We start from the raw sequence: 26,556 nt of genomic DNA, 5'->3' as shown, positions 1-26,556 counted from the left end.
GACATCCGTCAGTAACATGTTACAGATGTCAGCCACAGACAGTATTCTGTAACCAACATACTGGTCTGTAACAAGACATCCGTCAGTAACATGTTACAGATGTCAGCCACAGACAGTATTCTGTAACCAACATGCTGGTCTGTAACAAGACATCAGTCAGTAACACGTTACAGATGTCAGCCACAGACAGTATTCTGTAACCAACATGCTGGTCTGTAACAAGACATCAGTCAGTAACACGTTACAGATGTCAGCCACAGACAGTATTCTGTAACCAACATGCTGGCCTGTAACAAGACATCAGTCAGTAACACGTTACAGATGTCAGCCACAGACAGTATTCTGTAACCAACATGCTGGTCTGTAACAAGACATCAGTCAGTAACACGTTACAGATGTCAGCCACAGACAGTATTCTGTAACCAACATGCTGGTCTGTAACAAGACATCAGTCAGTAACACGTTACAGATGTCAGCCACAGACAGTATTCTGTAACCAACATGCTGGTCTGTGGTACAATGTGGTCTGTAACAAGACATCCGTCAGTAACACGTTACAGATGTCAGCCACAGACAGTATTCTGTAACCAACATGCTGGTCTGTAACAAGACATCCGTCAGTAACACGTTACAGATGTCAGCCACAGACAGTATTCTGTAACCAACATGCTGGCCTGTGGAACAATGTGGCCTGTAACAAGACAGTTAAAGCGAGTTGAGGTGAAATGGGGTTTAACATCGCATCCAGATTTCTGCACTTATACAGCAACGTGATTTAATGCGGATATTATAGTGCAAGCCCAGTGAGATGCTATGCAGCAGTTTCACATGAATACCCCACTCAGACACAGTATACTGACTCCGAGCCGACCAGTCCTTGTTTTAGCCCCTTAATGCCGAGAGCCAGACAGGGTAACAACAAGTACCATCTTTTAACGTCTTTTGGTATGACTGGCCAGGGATCGAACCCCAGACCTTCCACTCTCCGGAACATCAGAGAGACCTCCAACAACTAAATCAGCCAAATCATGGTTTTCAGGCACCAGCACCAAGAACATATTGAAGGATGTCTGCCAGTATGATTTTTTAATGTTCAATACACACTAACATTTTCAATAAAGTGAGTAAAAAGTATAAAGATTTGAAAATTATCTATGTGAAAAAACCTAGATGACCTCAGTAAAGTTTTTTTGTTTGCTGTTTTATAGCTCTGTATTTTGGGTGAATTTGGAAGTTGGAATAACAAAAGTGTGCTTTTCCTGTTTTTCTTCCATTTTCCATATTCTTAGAGCAGGCTGATCGTGAAACCAGCTTAAACATACAGTCCAGTCGAGCCAGGACTGGCAGCAACATCACCTACCGCGTGTCCTGCCGTGCCCGCCTCTTTACAACAAACTCCCTGAATGCCTCATAGATGTCTTGGAAACCAAACTTGGAGCTCTGCAGCAGTTCCGGTCTTCTGTGCTGAATCAAACAGAAAACACTGTACGGCACTGTAGCTCACCTGGATAGGTAGTCCACAGTTCAAGATGCCATCAAAGTGAGTGAGTGAGTGAGTGAGTGAGTGAGTGAGTGAGTGAGTGAGTGAGTGAGTGAGTGAGTGTGGTTTTATGCTGCTTTTAGCAATATTTCAGCAATATCACGGCAGGGGACACCAGAAATGGTCTTCACACATTGTACTCATGTACAGAATCAAACCCAGGTTTTTGGCGTGACGAGCAAATGCTTTAACCACTAGGCTACCCGACCGCCCCAGATGCCAACAAAGACAGCCATACAACAAAAGTTGCTTCCAGCATTGATATTCAAATATTTCTGCACAAATACTGACAATATTATTTGTGCCACTGACACGTTGTTTGTTTGTCTGTTGTTGTTTAAGGCTGCACTCAGCAATATTCCAGCTATATGACGGCATTCTGTAAATAATTGAGTCTGGACCAGACAATCCAGTGATTGACATCATGAGCATCGATTCATAGAATTGGGATTCGAAGACATGCGTCAACCAAGTCAGTGAGCCTGACCACCCGATCTCGTTGGTCGCCTCTTACGACAAGCATAGTCTGACACATTGTTACAAATGTACATACCTGTGATCAGTGTCACAGGATTTGAGAAATATTACTTCTTCATGAGTGTCATATGGCAGCAGAGAATGTTTAAGTCTGAGTAGCAGCAGATGACTGAAACCCTCATAAAATGTGCTGCAGTGGTCAGACTGTAAGAGTGAGTGTGATTTTGAGTTACCTCCCTTGTTTGTTGTTGACGAACAACACACTTGATCATTCGAGAAATTACAGAATGGGACAGTTTCTAGAAGGCTGGGACATGCGGTCAGTTTAAGGCCTTTTATGATTGGACTTGCGTTTTTTCTACTTGCCAAGGGCAAGGAAATTTATCTGAAAACATTTCCAGCCAGCTTTCAACACCATTCCAGATTCAAGAACGGAGCACAGGCCTCTTTCAAGACATTTAAGAGTGACACATTCTGGACATCTGTGAGGGCACGGACATATTCTAGGGTCTATACTTACTTCTGCTGCCACATACTTGACCCTGTGTTGATTGTACACCTAGAACTGTGTGTTTCATAATGTGTCAAATATTCTTTGATCATGGCCATTTACTGATTTCGCAATTGAGATGAACCGATTTCTGGTTTAACTCTGAATTTCAAATTGCAAAAGTAGTTTTTTTTATCCCTTTGTATTCGGATCCTGTGTTCCAAATGTCACAAGAAACAAACAGCCTCGTGTCTTCCTACCTTCTGCACAGCAAATAATTAACAGACTCAGAGAAATACTTGTGTACTGACCACGTGATACTGAAGGATACTCAAACAGGTCCGTAGTTGGGAGTTGATGGACAGTTTCTGAAATAAGAACATTATTATACACATTTATCTTGAAATATCTGGAATCCACTTTGGGATACCAGCCACTACTGCTTCCTGAATGTGGTGCTTTTAGTGGCCTGTTGGTTATCAAGTTGGGACCAGTGGTTGATGCATTTATTCTCCACACATAAAATGTCGAGAGATGAGGATGAAGTGGTTTGAACTTTCCACCCAAGCCACTTTCACCAGCTGGATATGAAATAAAAGCTGACTCACCCACATGGCGTCAGTGGCCATGCCCCTGCCTTCCCAGTTCCTTACTAGGATCCACGTTATCATTACAGTATTCCCTCCCACACTTTTATGTCATAAAATCCCCCGACGAATGATCAAATATTGTCATTCATTTGTACTTGTGAAAACAATGTCTTACACCTGGAGCCATTTTCAGTTGGCTCGTTCCCTACCAATCCTGGTCTTATAGCTTACTGAACAGATGAGTGCGCCAGATGGCATCGTGACTGCTCCAATTGTCCGTCGATGGCATCTTCCTGAGGCAAGGGAGTTCACTGACTGTATAAGTCCAGTTTCCACCCTTGCCGAACTAGGCTAGTATTATGGAGTTATATTTTGGCTGGACTAACGAGTCTATGCATAGTCTAATCAACATCGCTTAACAAATTGGACATCTGGTTTTTGAACTACCAGATTTTGGTCGATTGCAGGATTAGCGTGAACAGACATTTTCATAAATTCAAACAAGGAAATGATGTGATTTGATGCATTTCGCGAGTAAGACCCGTTTTATTACAACATATATCTTGATTATCCATCAGATCATCTTCACTGGGCGCAGCCATTTTATTTGAAGCAAATGCAAGTGATACGAGAGGTGGAATCTGATTGGTCCATAGGAGGGACATACAAGGGACATAACTCGTAATAGCCACTGGTGACACTACAATCGAACCAAGAAATTCCGACCTAGTTCGGCATGAGTGGAAACTGGACTTTTGCAGTCAGTTAACTCCCTTGCCTCCGGAAGATGGTAGATGAAGTCATGTGACACCTGGCTATTCGTAACCCTCGTTTTGCCAGTTCTCACCTTCTTGGTCCACGGCTCAGGTTTCCTGCCCATGTTGACGACAGGTCTCAGTGACGTCAATTTAGGCAGGAAGCGCAGGTAGGAGATCCCTAGGGCATGGCCGCTATCAAGTAGGTGCTCCACCTTCGTCTGTATCAGAGTGAGTGAGTGAGTGCAGAGTTTATCTAACACTCAGATATACATGTCGTTCATATATTTATCTTATGGAATAATTTCACGTTTCCTGAGTTGCTATTCTTATTACAGCGATCAAGGGAAATAACAAATATTTATTTGGGCAATTCTAGGCATGTGAAATGTGGAAAATAATTTCTGGAAATTTGGGAGCTGATGTTGTGCCTCTAGAAATCAGTAAAGAGCCTAGAGCAACATCGTACAAAGTTTGCTTGCTGCTTAACGCCACTCAGCAATACTGCAGCCATGTGATCCCAGCCTTTAAAGAGCCGAGTCTGGACCAGACGATGCAAGCCATGGGACACAATGACAAGCAGTCTTCCAAAACCACCCGAATCACCCAAAACCAGACGCATCTTACGAACAGAATATAATGCTGGCGACCAATTCTAGTCCCAGGTCTAAGAAAGTGATCTTTGCGCAAAACAAATGTTTCTTTACTTGTTGTAAACCGCCTGATCCCGTTAGCTGTTGTATTCAACAAGCATGGGTTGATCGGGTTGCTGAAGACAAATCTTAATCAGTGTTCTATACATGCATGTAAACGAGGAGCTGGGAACGGCAGGATGTTGCCTGTGTAATAGAGGACACTAACGAGGAGCACGATGCCTTTTACCTGTATTATGAGGGACACTAACGAGGGGCAGGATGTCTTTTACCTGTATTATGAGGGATATTAACGAGGGACACAGTGTCTTTTACCTGTATTATGAGGGATATTAACGAGGAGCACGATGCCTTTTACCTGTATTATGAGGGACACTAACGAGGGGCAGGATGTCTTTTACCTGTATTATGAGGGATATTAACGAGGAGCACGATGTCTTTTACCTGTATTATGAGGGATATTAACGAGGGGCAGGATGTCTTTTACCTGTATTATGAGGGATATTAATGAGGGGCAGGATGTCTTTTACCTGTATTATGAGGGATATTAATGAGGCGTGAGATGTCATTTACCTGTGTAACGGGGGTACATTAACGAGGAGTAGGATGTCGTTTACCTGTGTAACGGGGGTACATTAACGAGGCGTGAGATGTCGTTTACCTGTGTAACGGGGGTACATTAACGAGGAGTAGGATGTCGTTTACCTGTGTAACGGGGGTACATTAACGAGGTGTGAGATGTCGTTTACCTGTGTAACGGGGGTACATTAACGAGGCGTAGGATGTCGTTTACCTGTGTAACGGGGTACATTAACGAGGCGTAGGATGTCGTTTACCTGTGTAACGGGGGTACATTAACGAGGAGTAGGATGTCGTTTACCTGTGTAACGGGGGTACATTAACGAGGCGTGAGATGTCGTTTACCTGTGTAACGGGGGTACATTAACGAGGAGTAGGATGTCGTTTACCTGTGTAACGGGGTACATTAACGAGGCGTGAGATGTCGTTTACCTGTGTAACGGGGTACATTAACGAGGCGTGGGATGTCGTTTACCTGTGTAACGGGGGTACATTAACGAGGAGTAGGATGTCGTTTACCTGTGGTACATTAACGAGGAGTAGGATGTCGTTTACCTGTGTAACGGGGTACATCATGAGGCGTGAGATGTCGTTTACCTGTGTAACTGGGGTACATTAACGAGGCGTGGGATGTCGTTTACCTGTGTAACGGGGGTACATTAACGAGGCGTGAGATGTTGTTTACCTGTGTAACGGGGGTACATTAACGAGGTGTAGGATGTCGTTTACCTGTGTAATGGGGGTACATTAACGAGGAGTAGGATAGCATTTACCTGTGTAACGGGGGTACATTAACGAGGTGTAGGATGTCGTTTACCTGTGTAACGGGGGTACATTAACGAGGAGTAGGATAGCGTTTACCTGTGTAACGGGGGACATCATCTTCCTCTGTCGCAGAGCTGAATGTCAACAGACAAGTACACAGAGAGTGAGTCTCACCACAAATAACAGATCAATCAACCTAAAACTTCACAAATGTCGAAAAGAGCTAAAAAATTTCCTTCCTGTCGAGTCTGTTCTTAGCCATGAAAACAATTCAAAGTAGGTAATCGTGGAAATGGTAGAGGTATAGCATTTTCAACTTGTTTTTCTTTTAGATTTCATTCCTCACCCAGCTCACATCAAAGATGGGATGTGTGTTTCCTTCTTTCTATACTTGATGAAACAGACTACATACCCGTCCTATTAAACATCCCTGCTTCATGTGAATCACATCCATCAACAGCTTATGTACACTGATGCCTTGAACAATTCAACAGCAAAAAATACTAAAAAGCAGCTTCTGAAAGGGCCTTAGTGTCACGACAGTCTAGTAGAACAGGACAGTCTAGTAGAACAGGACAGTCTAGTAGAACAGGACAGTCTAGTAGAACAGGACAGTCTCGTAGAACAGGACAGTCTAGTAGAACAGGGCAGTCTAGTAGAACAGGACAGTCTAGTAGAACAGGACAGTCTAGTAGAACAGGAGTCTCGTAGAACAGGACAGTCTAGTAGAACAGGGCAGTCTAGTAGAACAGGACAGTCTAGTAGAACAGGACAGTCTAGTAGAACAGGACAGTCTAGTAGAACAGGAGTCTCGTAGAACAGGACAGTCTAGTAGAACAGGACAGTCTAGTAGAACAGGACAGTCTAGTAGAACAGGACAGTCTAGTAGAACAGGACAGTCTCGTAGAACAGGACAGTCTCGTAGAACACTGCAACCTTGTCAGAAGGTAACGTGAGGTGAAATTGGGTTTAACATCGCGTCCAAGATTATTGCACTTATATTGCGACGTTCATGCACGTGTGTGTGTGTGTGTGTGCGTGCGTGCGTGCGTGCATGTGTGCATGCGTGGGTGCGTGCGTGCATGCGTACGTGTGGCTGCTTGTGCTAGTCTGGACTGATGCCGATTTATAGTGCTAGCTCACTGAGATACCATGCCGCAGACACAACTCAGACACAGTATACTGACTCTGATCCGACCAGTCCTTGTTTTAGCCCCTTAATGCCGAGCGCCAGACAGGATACTAACAAGTACCATCTTTTAACGTCTTGAGGTATGAAGCAGGCGGGGATCGAACCCTGGACCTTCTGCTCTCCGGGCGGACGCTCTTCCACTAGGCCACGGAGGTGGTCACCTTGCCAGAACCTATGTGATGACACAACCTTGGTGTTATGACAGTCTCCTAGAACACTGCAACTTGACAGAACCTACATGACATGACCTTGGTGTACTACAAGAGCAGAAAACAAGGTTACCATGGTTACCTGTGAGAGTCCTGGTGTGGAGCTGAATCCATACACTCTTCCTGTAGTACACAACCCGGTTCCTGTAGATGTTGGTGTTTGTCACATAGAAGAATGCCTGAAAAACAGGCAACACTCCGGATTAGTGAGTGAGTGAGTGAGTGAGTGAGTGAGTGAGTGAGTGAGTGAGTGAGTGAGTGAGAATGGTTTTACGCTGTTTTTAGCAATATTCCAGCAGTATCATGGCGGGGGACTCCGGAAATGGGCTTCACACATTGTACCCATGTGGAAAATCGAACCCGGGTCTTTGGCGTGACGAGTGAACGCTTTAACCACCAGGCTTCCCGACCGTCCCCACTCAGGATGAATTATTCCATAATATGCATCAATTCCAAATATACTTTAACAAGGACAGAGTGAGTGAGTGTGTGAGTGAGTGAGTGAGTGAGTGAGTGAGTGAGTGAGTGAGTGAGTGAGTGAGTGAGTGAGTGAGTGAGTTGGGGTTAACACCGCTTTTAACAGTATTCCAGTTATATCACGGCGTGTCAGCTTAATGTGGGAGGAAAGCCCCAAGTGATGCAGGTCTCAGATGTTAACCACTTCGGTGAAACCCAGGAGCACAGATATGGTGCTGACAAACCTAGAAACATAATCGGGGCAAACCGGGATTCGAACCCACAATCATAGGTTTCTCGTGTGCCCAAGGGATGCAGCTCTGCACAGTGAATCACAGCGCCGTAGATGACTGGGCAACCCATGCCGCCCACTACTTCAGAGCACCTATCCACGTCAAATCTTCAGGTTGAAACAACCTATACTAAACTGATGTTTTCAGTGAAACTACATACAATGGGTCAGGTGAAAATGTCGTGTGGGTGTTATATATTGTAGCAGTCCTATGTGGGAATAGAACCAGTTATTTAACTGGACAAGCAAACACTGTAACCACTGGGCCATCCATCTGCCCACCTTGATGACAGGACAGATGAAATAGTTGAGCAGCCACCACAGTATCTGGGCCACTCGACGCACTTGGCAGGGATGTCCGCCGGGCTCACGCTGTAGACACTTGTAGGACTTCACCTGGAGTGAGTGAGTGGTGAGTGAGTGGTGAGTGAGTGAGTGAGTGAGTGAGTGAGTGAGTGGATAGATGGATGGATGGATGGTCGGGTAGATGGATGGGCATTTCACTGAGTGAGTGAGTAGGTGGATATTTCACTGAGTGAGTGAGTGAGTGAGTGGGTGGGTGGGTATTTCAGTGAGTGAGTGAGTTGATGGATATTTCAGTGGGTGAGTGAGTTGATGGATATTTCAGTGGGTGAGTGATAGTGAATGAGTCTTCACTCCACCTACATCACTGAGGACACCAAGACTACTCTTCCCTTATCGTACAGGAAAACAACAAGGTAATGGTCGACTGTTTTTTACGCTGCTTTAAGCAATATGCAAGTAATATCACAGCAGGGGACACCAGAAATGGGCTTCACACATTGTACACATGTTGGGATTCGAACCTGGGTCTCCGACGTGACAAGCGAACACTTTGACCACTAGGCTACCCGACTGCCCCCACAGGGGAACTGACCTCTGTAACTGGATGTAAAAGTAACACAAGATATAGCAAGCATGATACTTGGCGGCTGTGACAAAGAGGTCCACCTTCACGTCCTTCATGAGCTGTCCCAGGCAGTACTTCTCATGCTGCCCCAGTGACACAGCGTCCCCGAGATCTGCTCACATGTCAAGGAGGGTTCTCTTCTTATACAGAACTGCCGTGTGGCTTCTTCAAAGTTGACTCAGCACTACTCTATGTCAGATGTAAACAAGAGTCATCGGGAGATGACCACCCGATCCATAAAGTCACCAGACCACCCGATCCGTTAAGTCACCTGACCACCCGATCCGTTAAGTCACCTGACCACCCGATCCATTAAGTCACCTGACCACCCGATCCATTAAGTCACCTGACCACCCGATCTATTTAGTCCCCTGACCACCCGATCCATTAAGTCACCTGACCACCCGATCTATTTAGTCACCTGACCACCCAATCTATTTAGTCACCTGACCACCCAATCTATTTAGTCACCCGATCCGTTAAGTCACCTGACCACCCGATCCATTAAGTCACCTGACCACCCGATCCGTTAAGTCACCTGACCACCCGATCCATTAAGTCACCTGACCACCCGATCCATTAAGTCTACTGACCACCGGATCCATTAAGTCACCTGACCACCCGATCCATTAAGTCACCTGACCACCCGATCTATTTAGTCACCTGACCACCCGATCTATTTAGTCACCTGAACACCCGATCTATTTAGTCACCTGAACACCCGATCCATTAAGTCACCTGACCACCCGATCTATTAAGTCACCTGACCACCCGATCTATTTAGTCACCTGACCACCGGATCCATTAAGTCACCTGACCACCCGAACTATTTAGTCACCTGACCACCGGATCCATTAAGTCACCTGACCACCCGATCTATTTAGTCACCTGAACACCCGATCTATTTAGTCACCTGAACACCCGATCTATTTAGTCACCTGAACACCCGATCTATTTAGTCACCTGAACACCCGATCTATTTAGTCACCTGAACACCCGATCTATTTAGTCACCTGAACACCCGATCTATTTAGTCACCTGATGCTCAGGACTACTTCTAACTCGGAATCCAAAATGGGAGTAATAGTGTTTGTGACTATTGCAATACTCTTGTGACAGTTACACTTCTCTGGATAGTCCTTCTAACCCTCAGTTACCGTATTATTGTTATTACTTCATAAATGAATATTATTTTACGGGCACCAATATGGTGTCGTACCGTGTAAACACAAAATGGCAACATGTGCTGGAGTTACACACACGACCAATCATCGTAGAAAAAACAACGCAAGATAAACATATTTTTATTGCATATAAACTGACGTCCAAAAGAAACTTTACCAACTGAAAATATAAATTTCAGACAAAGTATAATTTTTTTTTCAATGAAGTCTATCTAAAACACATAATAACCTATATACAACAATAGTGTATGCAGAAAATGTTAATCGTCTGTTACATGTTTGCGAGATAACACGCGAAAAAGTGAAAAACACGTGCACCACGGACAACTGCAAATGCACGTGCGGGTAAGGGTATAAAACAATTGCAACGGCAAGTCAGACATCCACAGTGATAAAAAAACACAAAAGAAATGCCAAGACTCACAGTTGAACGTGAACGAGCCACAGATGGGAGCCAACCCACGCCCATATTGCACGAACCTTCGGTTGCTCCCGTGTTGCCGTTACCAACTTGATGCAACGTTACAGACAGACAGGGCGGACCGCTGACAGGCCAAGAACAGGCAGACCCAGGGTGACCACGCCCCATGATGACCGTTACTTGCGTACCTTGCACCTCCGAAATCGCTTCCTGACAGTGATGTCATCGGCGACAAATGCCTTAGGTCACAGGGTTAGTCAACAGACAGTGGCCAGGAGACCCAGGGCTCATGGAATCAGGGCTTTTAGACCACACAGAGGACAGCTATTGACAGCGCAACATTGGGTCCGGACTGTACAACGTTGGCAACGACGTGACTGGCAGAGGGTTGTCTTCACTGACGAAAGTTGATTCTGTATGTTTAGGGCTGATGGAAGACAGCGTGTTTACCGCCTAAGGGGTGAACGAATGGCGGCGTGTTGCGTGCAGGAGGTCGTACCATATGGTGGAGGGAGTGTCATGGTGTGGGGAGGGATCTGTGGGCAGGAGAGGACACCGCTGGTCATCGTTGACGGAAACTTGACAGCTCAGCGTTACATGGATAACATTCTTTGTCCAGTTGTCCTACCATTTCTCCAACAGCAGCCACGTGGTGTCATTTATCAGCATGACAACGCTAGTGCCCATACAGCCAGAATTGTCACTAACTTCCTCGCAGCCGTCAACGTCCTGCCGTGGCCTGCACGCTCACCCGACATATCCCCGATAGAACACCTCTGGGACTTGATGGATCGTCGTGTTCAACAACGACCACACTCTCCAGCCAACCGGCAAGAACTGATCTTGGCCCTCCAAAAAGAATGGCGTCAAATCCCACGTGACCTCATCAGACGACTGACTTTTTCTGTGCGTCGAAGAGTTTTTGAGTGTATTGAGGCATTTCGTGGTCACACACGCTACTTATGACTTGTTATTGAACGTGAGCGATTGTTTATGTAGTCTGCCTATTGTCCATGATTCTTAAAGCTCGAGTTTTGTACCACACCCAACTTTGGGGGGCTCTGACGTCATTTTCAGTGTTGATTATATTGATATATTGATCTTCTCAATACACTTACTTCATGCATGTATGTTTTGTTGTTTTTGCGCAAGAGTGATTTCAAACTCTGGTAAAGTTTCTTTTGGACGTCAGTTTATAAGGTTTGTGTGTGCATTTGTGATGTGCTTCATTCCAGGTCGCCTTATACACGGAGTATAGGATTTTGGGTTGATTTTGAAGGCGTGTACGGGGGGTCGTCTTATACGGGGGGTCGCCTTATACACAGCGATATACGGTACATCTATGTGGAGGACGGAGTGATGGTTACACCTTATACACAGCGGTATACGGTACATCTATGTGGAGGACGGAGTGATGGTTACACCTTATACACAGCGGTATACGGTACATCTATGTGGAGGACGGAGTGATGGTTACACCTTATACACAGCGATATACGGTACATCTATGTGGAGGACGGAGTGATGGTTACACCTTATACACAGCGATATACGGTACATCTATGTGGAGGACGGAGTGATGGTTACACCTTATACACAGCGGTATACGGTACATCTATGTGGAGGACGGAGTGATGGTTACACCTTATACACAGCGATATACGGTACATCTATGTGGAGGACGGAGTGATGGTTACACCTTATACACAGCGGTATACGGTACATCTATGTGGAGGACGGAGTGATGGTTACACCTTATACACAGCGGTATACGGTACATCTATGTGGAGGACGGAGTGATGGTTACACCTTATACACAGCGATATACGGTACATCTATGTGGAGGACGGAGTGATGGTTACACCTTATACACAGCGGTATACGGTACATCTATGTGGAGGACGGAGTGATGGTTACACCTTATACACAGCGATATACGGTACATCTATGTGGAGGACGGAGTGATGGTTACACCTTATACACAGCGGTATACGGTACATCTATGTGGAGGACGGAGTGATGGTTACACCTTATACACAGCGGTATACGGTACATCTATGTGGAGGACGGAGTGATGGTGACACCTTATACACAGCGATATACGGTACATCTATGTGGAGGACGGAGTGATGGTTACACCTTATACACAGCGATATACGGTACATCTTTGTGGAGGACGGAGTGATGGTTACACCTTATACACAGCGGTATACGGTACATCTATGTGGAGGACGGAGTGATGGTTACACCTTATACACAGCGGTATACGGTACATCTATGTGGAGGACGGAGTGATGGTTACACCTTATACACAGCGATATACGGTACATCTATGTGGAGGACGGAGTGATGGTTACACCTACATATGGATTGTTTCAGGAACTACAGGATCACAGGAGGGAAGCTTGGACTGCTGGAAACCCATTCTGTCCCCATCATGCAATACTGGAAACCCATTCTGTCCCCATCATGCAATACTGGAAACCCATTCTGTCCCCATCATGAAATACTGGTGATCCATTCTGTCCCAATCATGAAATACTGGTGATCTATTCTGTCCCCATCATGATATATTGGTGATCCATTCTGTCCCCATCATGAAATACTGGTGATCCATTCTGTCCCCATCATGAAATACTGGTGATCTATTCTGTCCCCATCATGATATATTGGTGATCCATTCTGTCCCCATCATGAAATACTGGTGACCTATTCTGTCCCCATCCTGAATTACTGGTGATCTATTCTGTCCCCATCATGAAATATTGGAAACCCATTCTGTCCCCATCATGAAATACTGGTGATCTATTCTGTCCCCATCATGAAATACTGGTGATCTATTCTGTCCCCATCATGAAATACTGCTGATCTATTCTGTCCCCATCATGAAATACTGCTGATCTATTCTGTCCCCATCATGAAATACTGCTGATCTATTCTGTCCCAATCATGAAATACTGGTGATCCATTCTGTCCCCATCATGAAATACTGGAAACCCATTCTGTCCCCATCATGAAATACTGGTGATCTATTCTGTCCCCATCATGAAATACTGGTGATCTATTCTGTCCCCATCATGAAATACTGGAAACCCATTCTGTCCCCATCATGAAATACTGCTGATCTATTCTGTCCCAATCATGAAATACTGGTGATCCATTCTGTCCCCATCATGAAATACTGGAAACCCATTCTGTCCCCATCATGAAATACTGCTGATCCATTCTGTCCCCATCATGAAATACTGGAAACCCATTCTGTCCCCATCATGAAATACTGGTGATCTATTCTGTCCCCATCATGAAATACTGCTGATCTATTCTGTCCCCATCATGAAATACCGGTGATCTATTCTGTCCCCATCATGAAATACTGGTGATCTATTCTGTCCCCATCATGAAATACTGGTGATCTATTCTGTCCCCATCATGAAATACTGCTGATCTATTCTGTCCCAATCATGAAATACTGGTGATCCATTCTGTCCCCATCATGAAATACTGGAAACCCATTCTGTCCCCATCATGAAATACTGGTGATCTTTTCTGTCCCCATCATGAAATACTGGTGATCTATTCTGTCCCCATCATGAAATACTGGAAACCCATTCTGTCCCAATCATGAAATACTGCTGATCTATTCTGTCCCAATCATGAAATACTGGTGATCCATTCTGTCCCAATCATGAAATACTGGACACCCATTCTGTCCTGATCATGAAGTACTGGTGATCTATTCTGTCCCCATCATGAAATACTGATGATCTATTCTGTCCCCATCATGAAATATTGGAAACCCATTCTGTCCCCATCATGAAATACTGCTGATCTCTTCTGTTCCCATCATGAAATACTGGTGATCTATTCTGTCCCAATCATGAAATACTGGTGATCTATTCTGTCCCAATCATGAAATACTGGTGATCTATTCTGTACCCATCATGAAATACTGGAAACTCATTCTGTCCCCATCATGAAATACTGGTGATCTATTCTGTCCCCATCATGAAATACTTGTGATCTATTCTGTCCCCATCATGAAATACTGGTGATCTATTCTGTCCCTATCATGAAATACTGGTGATCTATTCAGCTCTGGAACAACAATGGGTGAGACAAGCTGGAGATACAATGTACTATGGACAATGGACACCCAGAATGCCACCTCAGAAGACAAGGATACGCTTGAAGAAAACCTTTCTGTTGCGATCATCCCCGAACATCTCCAGCGGAATGACCTTGATACAAAGTGCCCGCAAGAAGAGGAACACCTGAAATGAATAACCAAAAAATATCATGCAGGCTTGTTTTCAGAAAAAAACATCAACTTCAATGAACGTGCATTCTTTGTTTCTTTTGCCAATCATTTATACCAAGTCATCAGGATTCGGCCCATTTCTGGTGTCCCCGCCGTGATATTGCTGGAATATTGCTAAAAGCGGCGTAAAACCATACTCACTCACTCACTCATCAGGATTCGAAACCACACTGCCAGAGTGAGGCACCTAATCGCCAGCACACAATGTCAGCGATCTAGCCCACTCAGCCACCGAGGCTTCCACACAATGTCAGCGATCTAGCCCACTCAGCCACCGAGGCTTCCACACAATGTCAGCGATCTAGCCCACTCAGCCACCGAGGCTTCCACACAATGTCAGCGATCTAGCCCACTCAGCCACCGAGGCTTCCACACAATGTCAGCGATCTAGCCCACTCAGCCACCGAGGCTTCCACACAATGTCAGCGATCTAGCCCACTCAGCCACCGAGGCTTCCACACAATGTCAGCGATCTAGCCCACTCAGCCACCGAGGCTTCCACACAATGTCAGCGATCTAGCCCACTCAGCCACCGAGGCTTCCACACAATGTCAGCGATCTAGCCCACTCAGCCACCGAGGCTTCCACACAATGTCAGCGATCTAGCCCACTCAGCCACCGAGGCTTCCACACAATGTCAGCGATCTAGCCCACTCAGCCACCGAGGCTTCCACACAATGTCAGCGATCTAGCCCACTCAGCCACCGAGGCTTCCACACAATGTCAGCGATCTAGCCCACTCAGACACCGAGGCTTCCACACAATGTCAGCGATCTAGCCCACTCAGCCACCGAGGCTTCCACACAATGTCAGCGATCTAGCCCACTCAGCCACCGAGGCTTCCACACAATGTCAGCGATCTAGCCCACTCAGCCACCGAGGCTTCCACACAATGTCAGCGATCTAGCCCACTCAGCCACCGAGGCTTCCACACAATGTCAGCGATCTAGCCCACTCAGCCACCGAGGCTTCCACACAATGTCAGCGATCTAGCCCACTCAGCCACCGAGGCTTCCACACAATGTCAGCGATCTAGCCCACTCAGCCACCGAGGCTTCCACACAATGTCAGCGATCTAGCCCACTCAGCCACCGAGGCTTCCACACAATGTCAGCGATCTAGCCCACTCAGCCACCGAGGCTTCCACACAATGTCAGCGATCTAGCCCACTCAGCCACCGAGGCTTCCACACAATGTCAGCGATCTAGCCCACTCAGCCACCGAGGCTTCCACACAATGTCAGCGATCTAGCCCACTCAGCCACCGAGGCTTCCACACAATGTCAGCGATCTAGCCCACTCAGCCACCGAGGCTTCCACACAATGTCAGCGATCTAGCCCACTCAGCCACCGAGGCTTCCACACAATGTCAGCGATCTAGCCCACTCAGCCACCGAGGCTTCCACACAATGTCAGCGATCTAGCCCACTCAGCCACCGAGGCTTCCACACAATGTCAGCGATCTAGCCCACTCAGCCACCGAGGCTCCCATACAATGTCAGCGACCTAGCCCACTCAGCCACCGAGGCTTCCACACAATGTCAGCGATCTAGCCCACTCAGCCACCGAGGCTCCCACACAATGTCAGCGATCTAGCCCACTCAGCCACCGAGGCTTCCACACAATGTCAGCGATCTAGCCCACTCAGCCACCGAGGCTTCCACACAATGTCAGCGATCTAGCCCACTCAGCCACCGAGGCTTCCACACAATGTCAGCGATCTAGCCCACTCAGCCACCGAGGCTTCCACACAATGTCAGCGATCTAGCCCACTCAGCCACCGAGGCTTCCACACAATGTCAGCGATCTAGCCCACTCAGCCACCGAGGCTTCCACACAATGTCAGCGATCTAGCCCACTCAGCCACCGAGGCTTCCACACAATGTCAGCGATCTAGCCCACTCAGCCACCGAGGCTTCCACACAATGTCAGCGATCTAGCCCACTCAGCCACCGAGGCTTCCACACAATGTCAGCGATCTAGCCCACTCAGCCACCGAGGCTTCCACACAATGTCAGCGATCTAGCCCACTCAGCCACCGAGGCTTCCACACAATGTCAGCGATCTAGCCCACTCAGCCACCGAGGCTCCCACACAATGTCTGCGATCTAGCCCACTCAGCCACCGAGGCTTCCACACAATGTCAGCGATCTAGCCCACTCAGCCACCGAGGCTTCCACACAATGTCAGCGACCTAGCCCACTCAGCCACCTAGGCTTCCACACAATGTCAGCGATCTAGCCCACTCAGCCACCGAGGCTTCCACACAATGTCAGCGATCTAGCCCACTCAGCCACCGAGGCTTCCACACAATGTCAGCGACCTAGCCCACTCAGACACCGAGGCTTCCACACAATGTCAGCGACCTAGCCCACTCAGCCACCTAGGCTTCCACACAATGTCAGCGATCTAGCCCACTCAGCCACCGAGGCTTCCACATAATGTCAGCGATCTAGCCCACTCAGCCACCGAGGCTTCCACACAATGTCAGTGACCTAGCCCACTCAGCCACCGAGACGTCCACACAATGACAGCGATCTAGCCCACTCAGCCACCGAGGCTTCCACAAAATGGAAATCTGAAAATGTGATGTAGACGACCAGTTGTCGGTCTTCCATTCTGTGGAAGCTGGAGTGGTAACAGGGAGCTGACTAGGGTAACACTATAACAATAAGACAATCAAGATGTGCACCGACTGGGTACAGACAATGGAACACAGAAGCAGTCACCTGTCTGTGAGGGGTGAAGTCGTCCAGCAGTTGGCCTGTGGTCAGCTTCCTGCAGCCTGACCTCTTCAGGGATGGGACGTCTGACCTTGTCCCTGCAGCACCTGGAGTGAGTGAGTGAGTGAGTGAGTGAGTGAGTGAGTGAGTGAGTGAGTGAGTGAGCTTTTCGCTGAGTGAGTTAGTCAGTGAGTGACTGAGTGAGCGAGCTTTTTGGTGAGTGAGCTTTCTGGTGAGTGAGCTTTGTGGTGAATGAGTGAGTGAGCTTTTAGGTGAGTGAGTGAGCTTTCCGGTGAGTGTGTAAGCGAGTGAGTGGGTGAGTTTTTTGGTAAGTGTGTGAGCGAGTGAGTGAGTGAGCTTTTCAGTGAGTGAGTGAGTGAGTGAGTGAGTGAGTGAGTGAGTGAGTGAGTGAGCAAGCAAGTGGGTTTAGTGAGTGGTTGGTGGGTGGAAGGGTGGTGGTTGGGTGTGAATATGCAGATTGCAGATTGTGTCCCTGCAGTAAGCAAGTAATCTGCAGAACTGGACCAAAAGTTAAAACCACATACAACATCCTCGCCAATCTGAGTTAAAAAAAGGAAAATTAAACCTTTGCTCCGATTTTCTCCACTTCTCCAAACTGAGATTCATACCTCTCTTGAAGACAGGAGCTGACAACCTGGGTATTCTGTCAGATGACCTTGACCTTTTAACCATTTGTGACTTTGTTCTACAGTAGTGGTTGAGCAGTGATCTGTATCGACATTTCCTGGAGCGAGAATATTCAGTCGTTGTCTTTAATCATTGCGGAGAGGTAGCACAATTTGATGAACATTTGCCATAACATAACACAATCATAAAGTCATAACAATAGGAATCGCGATGGTGTCTCCCGTATTTGTGGTTTAAAGTCAAATTAAGCAACAATCAAGCTAAATGAGGCGGTCTGTAAATAGTCAAGTCTGAACCAGATAATCCAGTGATTGATGTGATGAACAATGAGCCACAGGGTCAGGGTATTATGGCGTATGGTTACACACGCAACCAAGTCAGCGAGACCCATGAAGATCCGGGGTAGAATAGGTCTTCAGCTACCAATGCTTGCCGTAAAAGGCGACTAACGGGATCGGGTAGTCAGGCTCGCTAGCGAGACTTGGTTGATGCATGTCATCGATCCTAACTGCGTGGAACGATGCTCATGCTGTCAATCACTGGATTGTCTGGTCCAAACTTGATTATTTACAGACCGCCGTCATATAGCTGGAAAATTGCTTTTGGCGGCGTTAAACAACAGACAAACAAACAAACAAACAAACCAAGTCAGCGAACAATAACCCCCAAACTTGTCATGTTGCCTAGTACGACCAGCGTAGGTAGCTATGGGGGAGAGGGACAATTAAAGCTCTGAGAACTTGGCTAACCACAACCCTGAAATATAAACTGCCCCCCAACCTTTGCCTGTGGTTCTGTAGTTCTGTAGTTCTGTATGATCTGCTGACACAGAGGATCAATTTGTGCTGAGTGTGTGTCAGCTATGTCCTCCATCTTCGTCCTCCCGGGTCACATGGACGACCACCAACAACCCCTGAAATATGAACTGCCCCCCAACCCTTGAAGCTACCGTCCACATCACCTAGCAGTGTGAGGTCATTCATCACCGGGCAGTGTGAGGTCATTCATCACCGGGCAGTGTGAGGTCATTTATCACCGAGCAGTGTGAGGTCATTCATCACCGAGCAGGGTGAGGTCATTCATCTCCAGGCAGTGTGAGGTCATTCATCACCTAGCAGTGTGAGGTCATTCATCACCGAGCAGGGTGAGGTCATTCATCTCCAGGCAGTGTGAGGTCATTCATCACCTAGCAGTGTGAGGTCATTCATCACCTAGCAGTGTGAGGTCATTCATCACCTAGCAGTGTGAGGTCATTCATCACCGAGCAGTGTGAGGTCATTCATCACCGAGCAGTGTGAGGTCATTCATCACCGAGCAGTGTGAGGTCATTCTTCATGAGAAGATACAGGGATTACTGGTAAATAAGGGCAATCACATCTGGGTTATCTTCTAAAAATAGATTCATTTTAACTTTTTTGGTGGATGTCCTTTCTTGTCGGTCCCAAAATATTTGTTTAGCTCCTCCTTTCAGAGAAAAAAAATTGCCATCAGGCAGCAGCGAACAAATATTGTCGCTAACCAAAATCCCCAACCTCCCAAAATAATAAATGGTCCATCCATAAAGCTGTGTATGTAAGAATCCCTTACCTGTGGTTCTGTAGGATCTGCTGACACAGAGGACCAATGTGTGTTGTGTGTGTGTCAGCTGTGTCCTCCAACTCCGTCCTCTCCGGGACACAGGGGACGACACGGATGTGATGGAGGATCTGGCCACTGAGGCAGGTGCCCCCCACCACAGACGGCTCCAGGCCACTCAGACAGACTGCAGCAGGTACATCACTGACACTCACATCATTCAATGTTACAGCATCGTGCTATTACCGTAACTTGGTTTACTCAATACATTTGTAATAGGGCTGTGACAAGTCCAAATTTACTACCTGGGTACCCTACCCCTCTATTACCCGACCCTACCCGGGTACCAGACCCCCTGTTACCCGACCCTACCAGGGTACCCGTTTTAGGTCTCAAGAGTTGGGATTTTTTTTGTCTATTCGGGAATAGTTTTACCGCAGCCCTGGCAAAAACTATTCCGATACATGTATAAAACGATCAGATCATGTGTACATTGAAGTTGACTGAAGCGTTATCTTTACTCAACATATACAAGTCAAAAGGAATGTGTGCATTCCCAGAAAGAAATGTGAACATTAGCGACTTGTAGTGTAACCACTGAGCTACAGTGAGTTTTTGTCATTAAACAATTATCACGTGACTAACCACAGGTCCAGGTAGTCCTGTGGGTACCCGGGTCCTATTCAGGACCCATCCGACCCGAGATACCTGTCCCAGCCCTAATTTGTAACATTGATAACGTATCAAATTTATGAAGTAAGCATGATATTCTATGTAAGTATGTATGGGTGGTGGAGGAATGAAGTGGACACAAACTCCGGAAGTATTGACGATGCTTTACAACTAATTCCAACTGTGACCCTTGGGCATCCATGCAGGTACGGAGAAAGAAGGAATTGTGGCAGCAGACCACTGACCACCTGGTGTCCACTATACATCTGACCAATCAGGACATGAGTTTTAGCTTACAAGACTTGGGAAGATGTTCTCGAAGATCTTTACTGTACATCATGATATGGCGAGGGGTCGTCATGTGGAAACTGAAACACAATCATTTGAAGACACTACTAACCAAAGTGATGGAGTGAGTGAGTGAGTGAGTGAGAGAGTGAGTGAGTGAGTGAGTGTGTGAGTGAGTGAGTGAGAGTAAATGTTGTTTGTTTGTTTTTTAACGCCCCACTCAGCAATATTACAGCTATATGACGGGATCTGTAAATAATTGAGTCTGGACCAGACAATCCAGTGATTGACATCATGAGCATCGATCCACGCAATTGGGATACAATGACATGCATCAACCAAGTCAGCGAATCTGACCATCCAAACCTGGAGAGTAAATAAGTGAGTATGATTGATTATCAATGTATCACATTACGTATCGATTCATATTGTAATTATGTTATATTTTTCATAAAGAAATATTAATGATTTCTTGGAATAACCCGGACTTGAAACTACTCAGACTAGTGTTACCTTACTGCTTATCATAAAACAAAATGTTGAAATTTATTAGATACTGCCATTAGAACAAGCCACATTCAACAATTCAAATTTCAAATCAGAACTGTCATACCTGGAGCTTGTAGATCAATATTGACAAGCTTATTTATCATTCAAAACTTGCTTACACCGGATATGTCACTTGGGTGAGATCTACAGCTTTCTCCTAGGAGATATCGCTACAATGAAATTGCATCACAATGATTTGCAGGCCATTGTGACATCACTGGTTACCATGACATCAACATCTCTGCCACTGAAGCTTGTTAGCAGTAGGTTTCAAACTCAAGAAACTTGTTATTAATGTTCACAAACTTAAAAAGTTGGGAGGCTAAAGGATAAATGGAATCTCACCTGAGCGTCTTCTGAGATGAAATACATCAAGACTCGCTGATAAATGTCAAATTTCCTTGTCAAGACTTGGATATTTTCAACTTTTATCAACTCATCTTGACATATTTGATCTCAGAAGACACTCAGGTGAGATTCTCCGTTTGTCTCCTTATTTGCTACCCAAACGTAGAAGCCTTCCAACAAAGCCAGGGAACCTGAGACTCACTCAAAGGGGTTGAACGTCTTCGATCCCCCCGTGTTTTCACCTCTCCGTCGGGCCTTCTTCCCATCATTACTTCCCTCGTCTCTCTTTCTCTTCAACCCAGTCTGTCTCTTTACACCAGGTGTGGTCGGGACATGACGCTTCTTGGGAGTTCCCAAATCTGTAATTTCTTCAACATGATTAGTTAGGCTCAAGAAAACAATGTGAGATTACTACTGTTAAATATTTGTAGGAGGTATTCTGCTGATTTTGTCAAATGACATGTGTGTCTCACTGGGTGGATTAACAAGACAGATACCCAGCCAGGCATGACAGTACAAACTTTGTCAGGTTGCAAGTTGAGAATAACATGTTATTTGGAAAGAATGGGCAGCACATGTGGGGAATCAAACCCTGGTCTTAGCTTTACCCACTGGGCCACCTCACAGCCCTTTAGTGAGTGAGTATGGTTTTACGCCGCTTTTAGCAATATTCCAGCAATATCCGGGCTCGGGGCACCAGAAATGGGCTTCACCCAATGTACCCATGTGGGGAATCGAACCAGGGTCTTCGGCGTGACAAGCGAACGCAGTGTCCCTTGAAGTCTTAAGGCATGTCTGAATTATGGTTTTACCTGATTTTGTTTTCTTTGGAAAGTGATGATTCTTTGTAACTTTGTTCTTCCGGCAGACTGGTTTAATAATCAAAGACTTCCCGCTGTCACTGGGCCACAGCTCATACACAGGCACACCTAGGAGAGAAGGGAACTTGGGTCCTTAAGTTTTCAAAATTTCGACAAATGGTGAATATATTAATAACGTTATACACCATAAGCAGCAGAAATCAAGCGGTGGTTGACAGCATGAACAACGATCCAGGCTATGGGTACGATTACACACAATAAGCCTGTGTCGTCTCTTAGGACAAGTGTGAGGTTTAGAGGACCAATTCTGAGGATTGTGAAAATATGCAGGAAATACTAAACTTAACCCACCTGTTCGTAAAATGGACATTTCCGAGGTTTTTAGGTAATATTTTTAAAGTTTGTACATTTTATCAACATCTTTTAAGAGGCTGTACATAATGTTGATATCTCATATTAGAAATAAACGATTATCATACAATAAAACACCGTAGGGAGAATAATTAACTCTGGTCCATGCCCATAATAGTTGACCCTCCCTGCAATGTTCTATTGTACGACAAACAACACCTACTTGTCATTTATTCCTAATGTGTGTTACAAGTTTCCCACATATAGTCACCAATGATGAGACATGATTAACGAGATTCAGAGCAAGCCAACCAGTTGACAGTGTACAAATCATCAGGGAGAATAACCTAAACATAACCCAACACCAGTCCACAAATTAATTAATTCAACCGAGTCCTGAGGAAAATTTCTGGACTTGGCCAACAGATCTAGTGTTAGTGTCACTGTCATCCCAGGACGTATAGTGAACACAGGCCAGTCCCTGGTATAAAACTGGGTAGAAATCACAGCAAGCACCTGTCAGCTGGACGTAGTTGGAGGGTGGGACAAGGTAGAACACACTGGTACGCTCCAGGAGCAGTGACATCAGCTGGTCTCCGATCCTGCAACACACAGTCGTCTTAAAGCCACCACAACCTGCTAGTTGCTGTAGGCAAACATGTAGTAGTTGGTTTTACAGATGTTTTTGGTTAAAAATAAGGTCAACCTCTAAACCTGGTATTGTGTTCACGGACCCAGACAGCAGTGTCTTCCAGGGGCTACTGGACCTACTCTAACCCTGGTACTGTGTTCACAGACCTACTCTAACCCTGGTACTGTGTTCACAGACCTACTCTAACCCTGGTACTGTGTTCACGGACCTAGACAGCAGTGTCTTCCAGGGGCTACTGGACCTACTCTAACCCTGGTGCTGTGTTCACGGACCCAGACAGCAGCGTCTTCCAGGGGCTACTGGACCTACTCTAACCCTGGTGCTGTGTTCACGGACCCAGACAGCAGAATCTTCCAGGGGCTACTGGACCTACTCTAACCCTGGTACTGTGATCACGGACCTAGACAGCAGCGTCTTCCAGGGGCTACTGGACCTATTCTAACCCTGGTATTGTGTTCACAGACCTAGACAGCAGTGTCTTCCAGGGGCTACTGGACCTACTCTAACCCTGGTACTGTGTTCACAGACCTACTCTAACCCTGGTACTGTGATCACGGACCTAGACAGCAGTGTCTTCCAGGGGCTACTGGACCTCTTCTGACCCTGGTACTGTGTTCACGGACCTAGACAGCAGTGTCTTCCAGGGGCTACTGGACCTATTCTGACCCTGGTACTGTGTTCACGGACCGAGACAGCAGTGTCTTCCAGGGGCTACTGGACCTACTCTAACCCTGGTACTGTGTTTACGGACCTAGACAGTAGTGTCTTCCAGGGGCTACTGGACCTACTCTAACCCTGGTACCTGCACGGACCTAGAGAGCAGTGTCTTCCAGGGGCTACTGGACCTACTCTAACCCTGGTACTGTGTTCACGGACCTAGACAGTAGTGTCTTCCAGGGGCTACTGGACCTACTCTACCCCTGGTACTGTGTTCAAGGACCTAGAGAGTAGTGTCTTCAAGGGGCTACTGGACCTACTCTAACCCTGGTACTGTGTTCACAGACCTACTCTAACCCTGGTGCTGTGTTCACGGACCTACTCTAACCCTGGTGCTGTGTTCACGGACCTAGACAGCAGTGTCTTCCAGGGGCTACTGGACCTACTAAAACCCTGGTGCTGTGTTCACGGACCTACTCTAACCCTGGTACTGTGTCCACGGACCTACTCTAACCCTGGTACTGTGTCCACGGACCTACTATAACCCTGGTGCTGTGTTCACGGACCTACTCTAACCCTGGTACTGTGTCCACGGACCTACTCTACCCCTGGTACTGTGTTCAAGGACCTAGACAGCAGTGTCTTCCAGGGTCTACTGGACCTACTCTAACTCTGGTACTGTGTTCACGGACCTAGAGAGCAGTGTCTTCCAGGGGCTACTGGACCTACTCTAACCCTGGTACTGTGTTCACGGACCCAGACAGCAGTGTCTTCCAGGGGCTACTGGACCTACTCTAACCCTGGTGCTGTGTTCACGGACCTAGACAGCAGCGTCTTCCAGGGGCTACTGGACCTACTCTAACCCTGGTACTGTGTTCACGGACCTAGACAGCAGTGTCTTCCAGGGGCTACTGGACCTACTATAACCCTGGTGCTGTGTTCACGGACCTAGACAGCAGTGTCTTCCAGGGGCTACTGGACCTACTCTAAACCTGGTACTGTGTTCACGGACCCAGACAGCAGCGTCTTCCAGGGGCTACTGGACCTACTCTACCCCTGGTACTGTGTTCACGGACCTACTCTAACCCTGGTACTGTGTTCACGGACCCAGACAGCAGTGTCTTCCAGGGGCTACTGGACCTACTCTAACCCTGGTACTGTGTTCACGGACCCAGACAGCAGTGTCTTCCAGGGGCTACTGGACCTACTCTAACCCTGGTGCTGTGTTCACGGACCTAGACAGCAGTGTCTTCCAGGGGCTACTGGACCTACTCTAACCCTGGTACTGTGTTCACGGACCCAGACAGCAGTGTCTTCCAGGGGCTACTGGACCTTCTCTAACCCTGGTACTGTGTTCACGGACCCAGACAGCAGTGTCTTCCAGGGGCTACTGGACCTACTCTAACCCTGGTACTGTGTTGGCGGACCTAGACAGCAGTGTCTTCCAGGGGCTACTGGACCTACTCTAACCCTGGTACTGTGTTCACGGACCTAGACAGCAGCATCTTCCAGGGGCTATTCGACCTACTCTAACCCTGGTACTGTGTTCACAGACCTACTCCTAAACCCCTGTACTGTGTTCACGAACCTAGACAGAAGTGTCTTCCAGGGGCTACTGGACCTAGTCTAACCCTGGTACTGTGTTCACGGACCTACTCTAACCCTGGTGCTGTGTTCACGGACCTAGACAGCAGCGTCTTCCAGGGGCTACTGGACCTACTCTAACCCTGGTACTGTGTTCACGGACCGAGACAGCAGTGTCTTCCAGGGGCTACTGGACCTACTCTAACCCTGGTACTGTGTTCACGGACCTAGACAGCAGTGTCTTCCAGGGGCTACTGGACCTATTCTACCCCTGGTACTGTGTTCACGGACCTAGACAGCAGTGTCTTCCAGGGGCTACTGGACCTACTCTAACCCTGGTGCTGTGTTCACGGACCTAGAGAGCAGTGTCTTCCAGGGGCTACTGGACCTACTCTAACCCTGGTGCTGTGTTCACGGACCCAGACAGCAGTGTCTTCCAGGGGCTACTGGACCTACTCTAACCCTGGTGCTGTGTTCAGGGACCTAGACAGCAGCGTCTTCCAGGGGCTACTGGACCTACTCTAACCCTGGTACTGTGTTCACGGACCTAGACAGCAGTGTCTTCCAGGGGCTACTGGACCTACTCTAACCCTGGTGCTGTGTTCACGGACCTAGACAGCAGCGTCTTCCAGGGGCTACTGGACCTACTCTTACCCTGGTACTGTGTTCACGGACCTAGAGAGCAGTGTCTTCCAGGGGCTACTGGACCTACTCTTACCCTGGTACTGTGTTCACGGACCTAGAGAGCAGTGTCTTCCAGGGGCTACTGGACCTACTCTAACCCCGGTGCTGTGTTCACGGACCTAGACAGCAGTGTCTTCCAGGGGCTACTGGACC

General features: G+C 47.0%; 1 protein-coding gene across 5 annotated transcripts in view; it reads right to left on the bottom strand.

Moving 5' to 3' along the window:
* The window catches only part of LOC124151156 (telomerase reverse transcriptase-like), a 72,972-nt gene that overhangs the window by 21,559 nt on the left and 24,857 nt on the right, over window positions 1-26,556 (bottom strand). The window contains exons 7-21 of one of the 5 annotated variants that reach the window (XM_048383009.1): window positions 23,343-23,428; window positions 22,467-22,583; window positions 21,857-22,022; window positions 20,767-20,837; window positions 19,810-19,984; window positions 18,204-18,319; window positions 17,581-17,681; window positions 14,718-14,805; window positions 8,971-9,044; window positions 8,281-8,394; window positions 7,333-7,429; window positions 5,946-5,983; window positions 3,945-4,073; window positions 2,819-2,875; window positions 1,361-1,464 (exon numbers count right to left, since the gene is read on the bottom strand). In XM_048383009.1, the coding sequence (XP_048238966.1) occupies window positions 1,361-1,464; window positions 2,819-2,875; window positions 3,945-4,073; window positions 5,946-5,983; window positions 7,333-7,429; window positions 8,281-8,394; window positions 8,971-9,044; window positions 14,718-14,805; window positions 17,581-17,681; window positions 18,204-18,319; window positions 19,810-19,984; window positions 20,767-20,837; window positions 21,857-22,022; window positions 22,467-22,583; window positions 23,343-23,428 (1,533 nt within the window). The remainder of the gene's footprint in view (window positions 1-1,360; window positions 1,465-2,818; window positions 2,876-3,944; window positions 4,074-5,945; window positions 5,984-7,332; window positions 7,430-8,280; window positions 8,395-8,970; window positions 9,045-14,717; window positions 14,806-17,580; window positions 17,682-18,203; window positions 18,320-19,809; window positions 19,985-20,766; window positions 20,838-21,856; window positions 22,023-22,466; window positions 22,584-23,342; window positions 23,429-26,556) is intronic. The other 4 variants (XM_048383010.1, XM_048383011.1, XM_048383012.1 and 1 more) reach the window with 4 other exon arrangements.

This window comes from Haliotis rufescens, unplaced genomic scaffold, assembly GCF_023055435.1.
Source record: "Haliotis rufescens isolate VD_foot unplaced genomic scaffold, xgHalRufe1.0.p SCAF_43, whole genome shotgun sequence".
Classification (NCBI taxonomy): domain Eukaryota; kingdom Metazoa; phylum Mollusca; class Gastropoda; order Lepetellida; family Haliotidae; genus Haliotis; species Haliotis rufescens.
Note: the sequence above shows the minus strand (reverse complement) of the source record. Positions and strands in the feature narration are given on the sequence as shown.